At 39.0% G+C, this 14,482-nt stretch overlaps 1 protein-coding gene across 1 annotated transcript; it reads left to right on the top strand.

The window, feature by feature from the left end:
- The first annotated feature begins 4,146 nt into the window (after positions 1-4,146).
- Positions 4,147-8,414, top strand: LOC109210710 (asparagine synthetase [glutamine-hydrolyzing]-like). Its single transcript, XM_019374164.1, has 13 exons — positions 4,147-4,401; positions 5,112-5,250; positions 5,449-5,544; positions 5,625-5,766; positions 5,866-6,056; positions 6,129-6,290; positions 6,409-6,489; positions 6,584-6,805; positions 6,882-7,016; positions 7,093-7,173; positions 7,269-7,355; positions 7,451-7,558; positions 7,730-8,414. Exons 1-13 carry the CDS (start codon positions 4,322-4,324, stop codon positions 7,976-7,978), a joined length of 1,773 nt encoding a protein of 590 aa, XP_019229709.1. The 5' UTR covers positions 4,147-4,321; the 3' UTR covers positions 7,979-8,414.
- Positions 8,415-14,482: the final 6,068 nt, after the last annotated feature.

Below are 14,482 nucleotides of genomic sequence, written 5' to 3'. Positions count from 1 at the left end.
AAAAATCATATATCAGGAAATCTTAACAGAAATATCAAGACAAAGATCTGCAGTTCAATAGTCAATTTACTCGTAAAATCTCCAGTTTGAATCAAAGTCTTTGAAATCATTTATTCAACATTTTCAATAGAGGCTCGATATAAAAGATGAGTGAAAATAGTAAATATCATAAACAGGCTCCTCGGGCAAGATATCACTCATAAGTATAGCCTCTCAGTCACTCGTGACTCAGCTCTCGTCTCACAGTACCCACTCAGTTGTTTATTTCAAGAATAGGCTGGACCACCCAGCTGTACCCTTTTCCGTTATAACTAGGAAAGAGAGGTGCATGATCTCGCGACAGCACTCCGGCTCAGTAATTAGCTCATAGTAAAAATAATAATAATAATAATCGCTGCGGCGTGCAGCCTGATCCCAATATATATAGTCGGCTACGCTCACTGGGGGTGTACAGACTCCGGAGGGGCTCCTACAGCCCAAGCGTCATACCGCTCCGGCGTGCACCCCAATCCAATACATATCGTTGCGGCATGCAGCCCGATCCATGTAAGTATCGCTGCGGCGTGTAGCCCGATCCATATAAGTATCGCTGTGGCGTGCAGCCCGATCCATATTTTGTTGAAAATATTTTTTTCAGTTTATAAAAAACGATAATATTTTATTAAAAATATTTTTTTTCTGTTTTTACAATTTTTTTTTCAATTTTTACAAAAAAAAAAATGCTTTAAAAAAACTGAAAAACTAAAAAAAATTATATATATTTTTGTAAAAACTGAAAAAAAATAAGAAAACTTTACTAAATTAGTGGGCTATTGGTGCATTAGTTTAAAAAAACGAAAATATTTTTCAAAATATTTTTTTAAGCTTTACAAAAAGAATAATAATTATTTTTAATTTAGCATTGACCTAACGGTCAAAGGGCATAAGTGAACTAAAAAAGTGGATGGAGGGCTATTTTAAACCCAATAGGTGGATGAAGGGTATTTTAAAACCTTTTTCAATAGTTTAGGACCATTTTGAACCCTTTTTCCGTAAACAGAATGCTCCTTAAATCATAGAGACTAAGGCATAATTCAGTAGATAAATCTTATAAAAACTTCTCAATAATTTATGCTTATATAAGACTATTGTTAGAACAATAGCGCATCTAATAATGATATTAATGTCTGTATTCAACTTGTAATAGCTAACTTAATTCCTAGAAGCTGTAGGAAAGAGCATAACCAATTTGCTAAGTTTGCATTTTTTATAGGACTCTTCGTCCTAAAGAATTTATTAATTAAATTAAAAAAGAGGAAGAAAAATGATTAAGTTTCATTACTTGCAAAATAAAGAGCTCTTCTATTTTAATAAATAACTATGGCACCCAAACAGACGAAGAACAACAGAAACAATATAACTCACAAGTAATTCATCTACCACTTACAAAAGAACTATTAAAATATTTAGTTGCTCCATATTATTTAATTGATTCGTTCAAAACCAATCGTAGACATCTAAATTTTAATGGATCAAGCTAAATCCTAAATTCAAGATACTACAAGACCTCTTAAAATTTTAGGAGTCTATTAGTGTTGCTTGGAGGCTACTCTAACAAAACCCAGCATTGGAGGCTACTCTATCCTAACCCTAGGTTATTTCTATAAAAAGGGTTACGCATTCTCTTAAAAAGGCATTTCAAAAATGGAGATCATCTCGAAAATCCCATAAACTCACGGGATATTCACAAAGGCATCAAGAAGTGGCCGGATAATTCTTGATAATCAAATACTTCAAGAAGATCCACAACATACTTCATGGATATCAAATAAATCCATGAAAGCCCGCACCATCCTACGTTCGAGAAACACGCTGTTCTAGCCCTCGAATAGGAGTAGGTGCTTGCAGCTCGCTCGCTGTCTACTAAATGAGCCTTCACTACCTGCCCCGCCCCTGTCTTTAATCTTAAGTAAAGTGAAGTCACATCAATGAAGTGAACAACCCAACCTCTTTGTTTGAAGCTTTGCCAGGAAGCTTCTACTTGTTGAAGCTTTGTTTCCCCTAATTCCGAAACACAACAATAGACTTGCCACTATAGTATAAGAAAAAGCTTCTCTTTGATCACGAAAATAATCAGAAGAGAAGAATCAAGGGGATAAACAGAATTGTACCCGCATCTTTTTATCATTAAAACTATGTTTCTTCATATTTATATTGTGATTGTAATTTATTTTTGTATCACAAATAATTTGTTGCAAAGACCAACAAAATCAGACTGAACGAATTTGTGGAGAAAGCAGACTATTGCTGCCTTCAACTAGCGATTTTTTTTAGCTATTCCATATTTAAAATCTTTCCTTAGTTTTACATTCAAAATTTTTCTTTACGTATTTAATTAACTCATTTTGAAGATAATAAGACGCCCGTAAAAAAAAAGCGAACGATATTTCGCTAAGGATCTTCGTGTTTTTAGTATTTTAATTAATATTAATATTAATTAAGATAATATAGATTACTTATCTATCTTAAATCAACCACTAATCCTAATCCATATTCAACATGATTAATTAGGAAGTTGGAACTAATGAGAACTAATGGCTTGTTTTTAGTTTCAAAGAGTAAAGTCTCCTATTTGTAAACACGTTAACAGCTGAATGCACAGTACACAATTTTTGACTTTAGTAACTCCACGAGAAAATAGTGCCTTTGCTGACTCATCTCGTACCAATCTAAAATGGATAAACACTGACGTGTCAAATAAACATCTCAAACAAAGAGTTACCACGTGTCCACGACAATTGGTTTGTCCCAGTATATTCCACATGGAGATGGAGTGCTCAAACATGCTAAGATCGAATATCCTCCATCTATTTAATATCCACCGTTTAAATTTATATAAGGGTTAAGAAAGAAAGTAGTATATTTGGCCCCGCATGGCCCTCAGTTTTGCCAAAATAAATTTGAGATTTATTTTTAAAACTTATGTTTGGCCATAAATTTGGTCCACATTTTGGCCAAATCCCAAATGAGCTGATTTTAGGCCAAAATCTCAAAACTTGGGAATTATATACATGTTTTTCCAAAATAAAGGTTGAAAATATGTTTTGAAAATGTATGTCCAAACACATTTTAATCTTCAAACCAAACTTCACCCAAATCAGATTTTTCAAAAAAAATGTGGGATCTATGGCCAAACGCTAGCTTAGAACTTGTAAATCTAAATATACTACTCCCTCTGTTCCAATTTATGTGAACCTGTTTGACTGGGCACGAAATTTAAGAAAAAATAAAGACTTTTGGAATTTGTGGTCCTAAACAAGGCAAAAAGGGGCCTAGAGTATTTGCGTGATTATAAAAGCTTCTCATTAAGGGTAGAGTTGTAAGTTTAAGCTAAATTGTTTCCAAATTTAGAAAGGGGTCATTCTTTTTTGAACGGACCAAAAAGGAAATAGGTTCACATAAATTGGAATGGAGGAGTATATTATACTTAATGAATTTTTTAAAATTAAATTGCTTTTATATATAAAAATTTGTCATTTGTTTTGGTCTATGAACAAGGAAAAGCGCCAAATACAAAGGAATAGAAGGAGCTGTCATATCCTAGTCGATGACTAGCTCTTAAGAAATTGTCATTTAAAAATTGTTATTTGGTGAATTGAGCTATAACTTGATTATGTCGTCAATAATATAGTAAAAATTGTTGTAGGTGATCAATAATACAAAGAATTGTTACAATTGAATAGTCCGATTAAAGGAATAATATAGTAACTTTTTTCCGCACCCCATATTTATATCAACAAATATATGTAAGATAGTCTTTACACTTTTATTTTTACCAGCTAAAATTAAATTACTTGACTTGTGTAAACATAATTTCTAAAAACAAAACGTAGAATGGATTATGAAGAGTTCTATGCTAAAACTTGAATGCCATATTAGTTATCTTAACACAAGAGATTACATTATTAAACGAACGTCACATCATTTACTGGAATTTTAATATCAAGATTAGACTTAAGATGCGGCGACCAAACAACCCTCTAAGAAAAGGAGAAAAGGAAAGAAATCGAACCGAAGAAACGTCGCCGCTTGAAAGGGTAGTTGTTGATGTGCTCATTGGACCACACTTGGAACGCCTATAAATAGAAAGGCCTGTTCGCCACTAAGCAATACATTAACTTAGGAAACGTAGTCCATTGTGTTTTAGTACGTGGCCATCTCTCCAAAAATCCTGCATAGCCTTCTCTTTCTCTTTTTTTTTTTTTTATATACTATCATCTTTATTATCCAATCATCTTAAAAAAAAACCTAGTGTTTTTGTACTAAGATAAAAGTAACAATCATGTGCGGGATCTTGGCTGTTTTGGGTTGTTCTGATGATTCTCAGGCCAAAAGGGTTCGTGTTCTCGAGCTTTCTCGAAGGTAAATTATATTCCTTTCTTTTCTGTATTGTTAATGTTATTGTTGAATTGCGTTATTTTATTGATTCTTTTTATGAGAACGTATAGTTTCCTGAACGTTTGGAGCTGCAACTGATTGTTTGCATTTTAGAATAAAACAAGAGTAAACTTAAGATGGATTATATATTTAGATATTCTTGACGTGGACCTATATCTTAGATTCGTAATATAATTTTCTCGGACCAACTGTTTTAGCATGACTTGTATATGAAAAGCTGTGATTTAGTAATTCATTTCCATGTTACAATTAATTATCTTTCTCCTCCTTGTGTTCTTGTCACTGCTAGAGACAGATCTATACTTAAGAGTATTGAACACATTGTACTTTTGAAATAATAAGTGCGCAATTTAATATTTGTTAAAATTTTAAAGGGTTTTTTTAATTACATGTATATCGTGTCGCATATAGCCTCTCTCTACCCACACAATAAGGTAGGCTAAGGTCTGCGTACACATTCATCTCCCTAGGCCCCACTTGTGAGATTTCACTTTGGTTTGCTGTTGTTGTTGTTATCGTGTCGCATGTACTGTGTTCAGTTGAATCAATATATGTGGCATCCGCCACTGTTTGCAAATGCATGGAATGGAAAAGTCATGCCTCATCACTGTCACACATGATGTGAAATCTATTAGTAGGTACTGAACTTGCTAACTGATCGGTTGATGAAACAGGTTGAAGCATCGTGGACCAGATTGGAGTGGGCTGTATCAACATGGGGACTGTTACTTGGCACATCAGCGTCTAGCTATTGTTGATCCTGCTTCCGGTGATCAACCTCTCTTTAACGAAGATAAGACGATTGTTGTTACGGTGGGTGCTTTTAATTTCATGTTTACTCTCATTTCTTGCTCAGTTTACTGATGAAAATGAAACTAATGCTGATAACTGACAATCACTATCAATCACATACAAGTAGGGGTTGACTATATGATTCATTATATCCTTTCCTCTATTCGTGTTCCTTTTTATTCAAATAGTTGATGATTAATTTCATGCCAAAAATTTCAGGTAAATGGAGAGATCTACAATCACGAGCAACTTCGCAAGCAAATGCCTAATCATAACTTCCGGACTGGAAGTGACTGTGATGTCATTGCACACCTAGTGAGTACTCATCTTCCAACTTAGGAAACATGTATGTATATGTAAAATTATCCCCTGATTATATTATGTACATTAATCAGTATGAAGAACATGGAGAAGATTTTGTGGACATGCTGGATGGAATCTTCGCTTTTGTGTTACTGGATACTCGAGATAACAGCTTTCTTGTTGCTCGTGATGCCATTGGAGTTACTTCCCTTTATATTGGTTGGGGACTTGATGGTAAGATTCCATATGATTTTCTCACTTAGATTTTCTTATTGCAAATGAATATGTTGAATCCTTATATGTAGTAATTGTTGTAATTCTGTTCCTTCTCAGGGTCTGTGTGGATATCATCTGAGCTTAAGGGCTTGAATGATGACTGCGAACATTTTGAAGTTTTCCAACCAGGACACTTGTACTCTAGCAAGAATGGCGGCTTTAGGAGGTGGTACAATCCTCCTTGGTTCTCTGAGGCCATTCCTTCCACTCCTTATGATCCCTTAGTTCTCAGGCGCGCCTTTGAAAATGTGAGTTATTATTGTTGTTGTTGTTGAAATGGATCCAACATGTTGGTTCTAAGGCTGTATATCATTTTGCAGGCTGTTATCAAAAGGTTGATGACTGACGTCCCCTTTGGTGTTCTCCTTTCCGGGGGACTCGATTCATCCTTGGTTGCTTCGATTACTGCTCGATACTTGGCTGGCACAAAGGCTGCCAAGCAGTGGGGAGCACAGCTTCATTCCTTCTGTGTTGGCCTTGAGGTCAGATAATCTTGAGACTTATGTGATTACAACATTAATAACGACAACACCTCATTCACAAGCTAGTAAGGTCAGCTATATGAAATCTGATACCGATTTGCTTGCTTTCACCGAACAGGGATCACCGGATCTCAAGGCTGCAAGAGAAGTTGCTGACTACTTGGGAACCGTTCACCACGAGTTTCATTTCACCGTTCAGGTTTTGATGGAGCAACTCTATTTTCACTTGATCTATCATCCTCTGCGTTCCCTTTTGTTTACCTAATGGCAAATGACATGTGTCGTATGTTCAGGATGGAATCGATGCAATTGAAGATGTTATTTACCATATCGAGACATACGATGTAACGACAATCAGAGCAAGCACTCCTATGTTCCTTATGTCGCGTAAAATTAAGTCACTAGGAGTGAAGATGGTCATATCTGGGGAAGGCTCTGATGAAGTGTTTGGTGGTTACTTGTACTTTCACAAGGCTCCCAACAAGGAAGAGTTCCACAAGGAAACATGTCGCAAGGTATAAGAAAGTGCTTCCAGTTCCTTGTTTAAATAGGACAAGGAGTTGAGAAAATGTTGATTTTTTCCCTATGCAGATTAAAGCGCTTCACCAATATGACTGCTTAAGAGCAAATAAGTCAACATCTGCATGGGGCTTAGAAGCTAGAGTCCCTTTCCTAGATAAGGAGTTCATCAATGTTGCCATGAGTATTGATCCAGAATGGAAGTTGGTAAGTAGTTTACCCCCAATTGTTGATAGAATAAACGATCAACTGTCCGTAAAACCTTGTATCTTATCCAATTCAGATTAAACCAGAGCAAAGGAGGATTGAAAAGTGGGCTCTAAGGAGGGCCTTTGATGATGAGGAGCATCCCTATCTCCCGAAGGTGTACTAAATTGCCATTTTCAAACTGATTTGCAAGTGATTTTGAATGTTATATTGTTAATCAAACTAACAATTTACTCATTACATTTCTTGCAGCACATCCTCTACAGGCAGAAAGAACAATTCAGTGATGGTGTGGGCTATAGTTGGATAGATGGTCTCAAAGCACATGCTGAAAAACATGTGTGTTTCAATGACTAATCAATCACTTTCTACTGCTCCTATTTATCTTCCAATGATTGTTTGTTTTAAAGCTGATTGATTTCTTCCTTTGATAGGTGACCAATAGGATGATGCTTAATGCTTCACATATATTCCCTCATAACACACCGATTACAAAGGAAGCATACTACTATAGGATGATTTTCGAGCGCTTTTTCCCACAGGTACTTTGTTTAGATAATATTCTGTATTGTGAGAGATTCACGATAAATTGGCTAATTTTCGCTGGTTTTCAACCTTGCAACCTTCCGATAAGTCACATTGTCTGGAGTTTTTTTGGTTCAAATTCGAGATTTACTTTTAATCATGTTCCTCAACTATTTTTGGTTCTGCAGAATTCAGCTGGGCTAACTGTTCCTGGAGGAGCGAGTGTGGCGTGTAGCACAGCTAAAGCTGTAGTGTGGGATGCTTCTTGGTCAAAGAACCTTGATCCTTCAGGCAGGGCTGCTATTGGCGTACATAACTCGGCTTATGAGAATCATGTACCTGCTATGGCTAATGGGAATTTGGCCAAAAAAATCATTGGCCGTGTGCCGTCTATGGTAGAAGTTGGTGCTGCTCCCGAGCTCACAATAAGGAGTTAGCAGCAGTCTGTTGTCCATGACTTCTTGCTCATATATTATTATTATTACAATTATTATAAGTTTTAGTTTATTGTCATTATTAAGGGAAGAGGCAGCATGTCTTTTAGCTCTTATGCTGCATTAAAAAGCATCAGGTCATGTATTATATAGAATAACGACCAGATGGGGGTGGTTTAATCCGAACAATATTTAATACTATTGTTCGATTAGCAGGTGTTAGGAGCTTTTCAGTTGCCTCCATTATTGTAATTTTAGTCATTTCTATTTCTCTAGGCCTTTTTCTCCCTCTATCCTGTCTCATTTGTCCTTTACATAAGGTGCAGTATAGTTGATCATCATTTTGGTGAATCAGACTATACATGAACCTGGACTTTGTATCTACCTAATTACCATTTTCAATTTGCTTCATTTAATTTGAGTTATATATTTCATCTTCCATTGTTAAGGATAAAGTCATGTCCATTACAAAGGCAACTCTTCTAATAGGGCACTTCAACAAAGGAAGGATCCTAATATTGGATGGCAGAATCTCTAATAAATGAATACAGATCAGATATGAATTTTCAAGAACCAGTATTTCTTTTCAGACAACTCGAAAATGTAACTAGCTGAAATGTTTTTCAATCGGAAATGCAACGCTTAGTTAGGAAGGTATATCATATGGTCGACGGACAAATTGTAAGGTTAATACTAGTATCTTTATTAATTAACCAAATTATGTACATTAAATATCTTATCAAATACGTAAAATTAAATTTGATCCGATTTTACTTTTCACTTCTCAGTCATTCCTTTTCGATACATTCTGCGAGATTCCGTACAAAGCCTCTTACGCTAAATCCCTTACAAAGTTCTCTCATTCACTGAAGAGTTTTGGCTGTGAACATACTTCAACTGTCAAAACCTCAATTACATCCTTACATATTCTTGTTAAGAGCAAACATCTTCATAGTTAACAAAAAGTGAAAAAGTCTCATCCAAAACTAATTAAATGATTGTTAGTTCTCAAACGGGAAGAAGCCAAGTTGGTAACATGTAATGACTTTTATTCTGCTTCTGCTACTTGGGCCTGATATTTTGATTTACAGCATATCAAGCCCTTAAAACCTCCCTTAAACTATTACATTTGTTAGTTTCTCACTTAAACTATTCGGAGTCTCCAAAACCCTCCCGAACTATATTGTCCTTTGTATTAAAACCCCTCGCCTAGTAGCGATAAAAAGGGGAGAAATTAAAAAATAGCCAGATTTACAAGTGGTCATTCAAAAATAGCCACAGTTTCAAAAGTAATCGAAATTTAGCCATTTTTCATGTAAAGATAAATCTGAACGAAAACATTGTTCAGAATTCGGAAAAATACTGCAATATAAGTTCCAGTATATTATACTGGCGTTCCTGCGTAAGTATACTTGAACTCCGGTATATTATACTGGAGTTCCAGTATAATATACCCGTCTAGCATAATATACTGGAACTTTTCGAGTGTTGGAGTTCCAACATAATATGCTGGAAGTTCATACACAGGTGCACCGATCTCCAGTATATTATGTTGGAACTTTTCATGTTGCAGCAAAATAGTGGCTGACCCTGACGACCTGAGTGACCACCCCGAAAACTCTGAAGCGGCGATGCACTGATAGGAGCTGGTGGTGCACTGTAGGACTGCTGATCAGAATACTGCATATGTGAACCACGACCACCTGAAACACCGTGAGAAACCTGAAGTGCTGACTGAAAAGGCCTAGGAGGATGGCTTCTACCATACGAATCCCTACCTCCAGACGAGGTACCACTGAATCGGCCTGAATGACGAGGCCTCTTGTCGGACCCATGACCACCTCCCTGCGATAGAACCATCTCAACTCTCTGGGCCACATTGGCCGCCTCCTGGAAAGATATCTCACTCCCAGTCTCCCTAGCCTTCTGAAGACGAATCGGCTGAATAAGTCCATCAATGAACCTCCTCACCCTCTCTCTCTCGGTGGGAAGTATGATAAGAGCATGACGAGCCAAGTCGATGAATCTGGTCTCATACTGGGTAACAGTCATAGAACCCTGCTGGAGATGCTCAAACTGCCTCCGATAGGCCTCTCGTTGAGTGATAGGGAGAAACTTCTCCATAAATAGCTACGTAAACTGATCCCAAGTCAAAGCTGGTGATCCGGCTGGTCTAGCCAAGCAGTAATCTCTCCACCAAGTCTTGGCGGATCCAAACATGCGAAAAGTGGCAAAATCGACCCCATTGGTCTCAACTATCCCCATGTTCCTAAGAACCTCATGACAACTGTCTAGATAATACTGGGGATCCTCAGAAGATGCACCGCTGAAAGTAGTAGTGAAGAGCTTGGTGAACCTATCCAACCTCCACAAAGCATCGACAGACATAGCTGCTCCATCACCGGTCTGAGCTACCACACCCGGCTGAACTGCTCCAACTGGCTGAACTGCTGGAGTCTGAAACTGGGGAGCTACTTGCTCCGGAGTGCGAGTAGCAGGAGTCTGGGCTCCTCCTCCAGCCTGGGAGACGGCTGGTGCTACAGGAAGCAAGCCTGCCCGGGTGACACTCTCCATAAGGCCCACTAGACGGACCAGAGCATCCTGGAGTACTGGGGTAGCAATAAACCCCTCCGGGAGCTGAGCTTGGCCCACCGGAACTGCTGGGGCCGGAACCTCAAAAGTCAACCCGAGGCTCCGCTGCTAGTGCTGCTGCCCTGGGCTGAGCTCTGCCCCTACCTCGGCCTCTAGCACGGTCTCGGCCTCGCCCTCTTCCCCTCGTGGGAGCTGTTCCTGGGGGCTCGGGCTGCTGGTCAGTGGATGAGGAAGCGCGTGTTCTCGCCATCTGCGAGAGAACAGTGTAGAAATACAATTAGCATTAAGAAACCAAACCGCACGACAGGGAAGAATGAATGTGAAGTTTTTCCTAACTCTGTAGCCTCCGGGGGATAAATACAGATGTCTCTGTACCGATCCCTCATACTCTACTAAGCTTTTCTGTGAACTGTGAGACCCATGTAACCTAGAGCTTTAATACAACTTGTCACGACCCTGATTTCCCACCCTTGGGAGTCGTGATGGCGCCTACTAATGTGAGCTAGGAAAGCCAATCCTTTGAACTAATTACTTCATTATCCAATTATTTTCTTTTAACAATTATAAAGCAATAACGTGTAAACTGCGAAAAATTTAGAATAAGCGGAAGAAAGCAATAAAATATCTGAACATGTAACTATTACAAACGATTAAGCCTTAACCACCCAGAACTGGTGTCATAGTGTCACAGACGATCTAAGAGTGCTAAATACAAAGTCTGGAAAAAAAAAGATATACTGTCTCAGAATCAAAGAGAAGAAACAGGAAATAAGTGATAGAGGAGACGCCAGGGCCTGCGGATGCCTGCTGGTCTACCTTGGATCTCCGCGTGGACTGAAGGTAGCCACCCAATCTACGGTCCGAAGTCTACAGCACTGAGATCTGCACAAAAAAGTGTAGAGTGTAGTATCCGCACAACCGACCCCGTGTGCTGGTAAGTGCCTAGCCTAACCTCGGCGAAGTAGTGACGAGGCTAGGACTAGACTACCAATTAACTTGTGCAATTCAACTATATACAGCGGAAAAGAATAACAATAATAAACAGTCAAGTATGGGAGGGGTAGCATGCTACGGGGGAGATATCAATTCCAAATAGAAAGACAACAAGTAAATGAAAGAACCAATATATCTCGAATGTCAACAAAGAACCAGAAATCAACAAATGCACGGCATCACCCTTCGTGCTTTTACTCTCGTCCTCACCAAAGCAATCATGTAATAAAAATGTACACGTCATCACCCTTTGTGCTTTTACTCTCTTTCCTCGTCATATAATCAATATAATCGGCACGGAATGGTACATCGTGCGGCACGACATCACCCTTCGTGCTTTACACTCTTTCCTCACAATCATGCATGGCATCACCCTTCGTGTTTTACACTATTTTCTCACAAAAACAATGCACGGCATCACCCTTCGTGCTTTAACTCTCTTCCTCACCCAAACAACAATCACAAACAATAGGGTAAGGAAATAAATGAAATTACAACAAGAATCCCGGCAAGGGAACAATATTTCAACAACAAGTCCCGGCAAGGGACAATATCAAAACAACAACAATATCCCGGCAAGGGAGGAAATATAGTGATTCTTTTTTTTTTTTTTTTACTTTTACTTCACAACTCACTTTACCACTTGAGCCAATGCTCCAAAGGGTTCAATTACCTCTTATACTTTCACAATTCGTTATAAAACTCGAGCCAACGCTCCTCAAAGTTCAAGGGTCACAATCCCTTCCACAAACTTTTCACAACAAATAGAAAATCATCACCAAAGCATGAATAATATAACGAGGTCATGATAACCACAATATAAGACTCACGGGCATGCTTGACACCAACGTATAGATACTCGTCACCATGCCTATACGTCGTACTCAATAATTATCACATAGCAAATAGGACTCAATTCCTAATCTCTCAAGCTAAGGTTAGACCAAAAACTTACCTCGATGCCACGAACACAATTCACGTCTCAATTATCGCTTCACCCCTTGATTCCACCACCAATCCGCTCGTATCTAGCTACAAGTTACTTAATTACATCAATAAACGCTAAATGAATCAATTCTAATGCATGAAAATGAGTTTCCTAAAGTTTTACCCAAAAAGTCAAAAATCGCCCCCGGGCCCGCATGGTCAAAAACCGAGGTTCGAACCAATACTCGATTACCCATCCCCCCACGAACCCAAATATATAATTTGTTTTGAAATCGGACCTCAAATCGAGGTCCAAATCCCCAATTTTTGAAAAACCTAGGTTCTACCCAAAACACCCAATTTCCCCCATGAAAATCATTGATTTTGAGTTGAAATCATGTTAAAAGAAGTTAATGATTGAAGTAAATGAGTTAAAATTAACTTACAATCGATTTGGAAGAGGAGTTGTTCTTGAAAAATTGCCCTAGGGAGTTTGTGTTTTGAAAAGATGTGAAAATGGGTTAAAATTCGTCTAAGTATAAAAGTTGCAGGTTCCAGATGTGGGAAATGCGAACAGGGGTTCGCAATTCCGAACCCCGACCTCTGCTAGCTTGGGAATTGCGAAAGGACTCTCGCATTTACGAGTTGGGAATTGCGAGAGGGGCGTCGCATTTGCCACTACAGGCTGGGAAAAGGGGCATCGCATTTGCGATGGGTTTCCTCGCATTTGCGAGATGGAGCTGGCCTTGGCTTCCTTCGCAATTGCGATAAGCCGCTCGCATTTGCGATATCGCATTTGCGAGCCAGGCTTCGCAAATGCGAAGCTTGCAGGCCTGCTATGCACAGCTGAAAAATCTGCAATTTTCTAAGTCCAAAATACACTCCGTGGCCTATCCAAAACTCACCCGAGCCCTCGGGGCTCCAAACCAAACATACACACAACCTCAAAAACATCCTACGGACTTATTCGTGTAATCAAATCACCAAAATAACGTCATGAACATCGAATTAAACCTCAAGATCAATGGAATTTCTCAAAACTTCTTAAACATCAAATTTCGCGTTTAAGGTCCGAATCACGTCAAATGGATTCCGTTTCTTACCAAACTTTACCGACAACACATATAAATTGTATTGAACCTGTACCGGGCTCCGGAACCATAATACGGGCCCGATACCACAGGTTTCACATAACATTTCACTTTCAAAAACCTTTATATTTTTCAGAAAACAATTTCTTTCAAAAATTCATTTCTCGGGCTTGGGACCTCGGAATTCGATTCCGGGCATACGCCCAAGTCCCATATTTTCCTACGGACCCTCCGGGACCGTCAAATCACGGGTCCGGGCTCGTTTACCCAAAACATTGACCGAAGTCAAATTAATTTATTTTATAGTCAAAATTTATCATTTTTCACAAATTTTCACATATAGGCTTTCCGGCTACGCGCTCGGACTGCACACGCAAATCGAGGTGATGCTAAAAGAGGTTTTTAAGGCCTTGGAACGCAGAATTCATTTTAAAAACAAGTGATAACCTTTTGGGTCATCACATTCTCCACCTCTAAAACAACCGTTCGTCCTCGAACAGACAGAAGAAGGAAGTACCTGAGCCGGGGAATAGATGGGGATAACGGCTCCGTATTTCGGACTCGGACTCCCAGGTCGATGCCTCAGCAGGCTAACCTCTCCACTGAACACGAGCAGAAGGAAAACTCTTCGATCTCAACTGCCGAACCTGTCGGTCTAGAATAGCTACCGGCTCCTCCTCATAAGACAAGTCCTTGTCCAACTGGACAGTGCTGAAATCTAACACGTGGGATGGATTGCCGTGATACTTCCGAAGCATGGACACATGTAACACTGGATGCACGGCTGATAAGCTCAGCGGCAACGCAAGTGTATAAGCCACTTCTCCCACTCGATCAAGAATCTCAAACGGGCCAATGAACCTAGGGCTAAGCTTGCCCTTCTTCCCAAATCTCATCACGCCCT

This window comes from Nicotiana attenuata, unplaced genomic scaffold, assembly GCF_001879085.1.
Source record: "Nicotiana attenuata strain UT unplaced genomic scaffold, NIATTr2, whole genome shotgun sequence".
Lineage (NCBI taxonomy): Eukaryota > Viridiplantae > Streptophyta > Magnoliopsida > Solanales > Solanaceae > Nicotiana > Nicotiana attenuata.
This window is presented reverse-complemented; position numbering and strand designations above follow the sequence as displayed.

Coding starts and splice junctions, on each gene's coding strand:
- LOC109210710 (XM_019374164.1), top strand. CDS start 4,322: ATGTGCGGGATCTTGGCTGTTTTGGGTTGTTCTGATGATTCTCAGGCC. Junction 5,767..5,865: donor TATTGGTTGGGGACTTGATG/GTAAGATTCCAT, acceptor GTTCCTTCTCAG/GGTCTGTGTGGATATCATCT. Junction 7,559..7,729: donor TCGAGCGCTTTTTCCCACAG/GTACTTTGTTTA, acceptor TTGGTTCTGCAG/AATTCAGCTGGGCTAACTGT.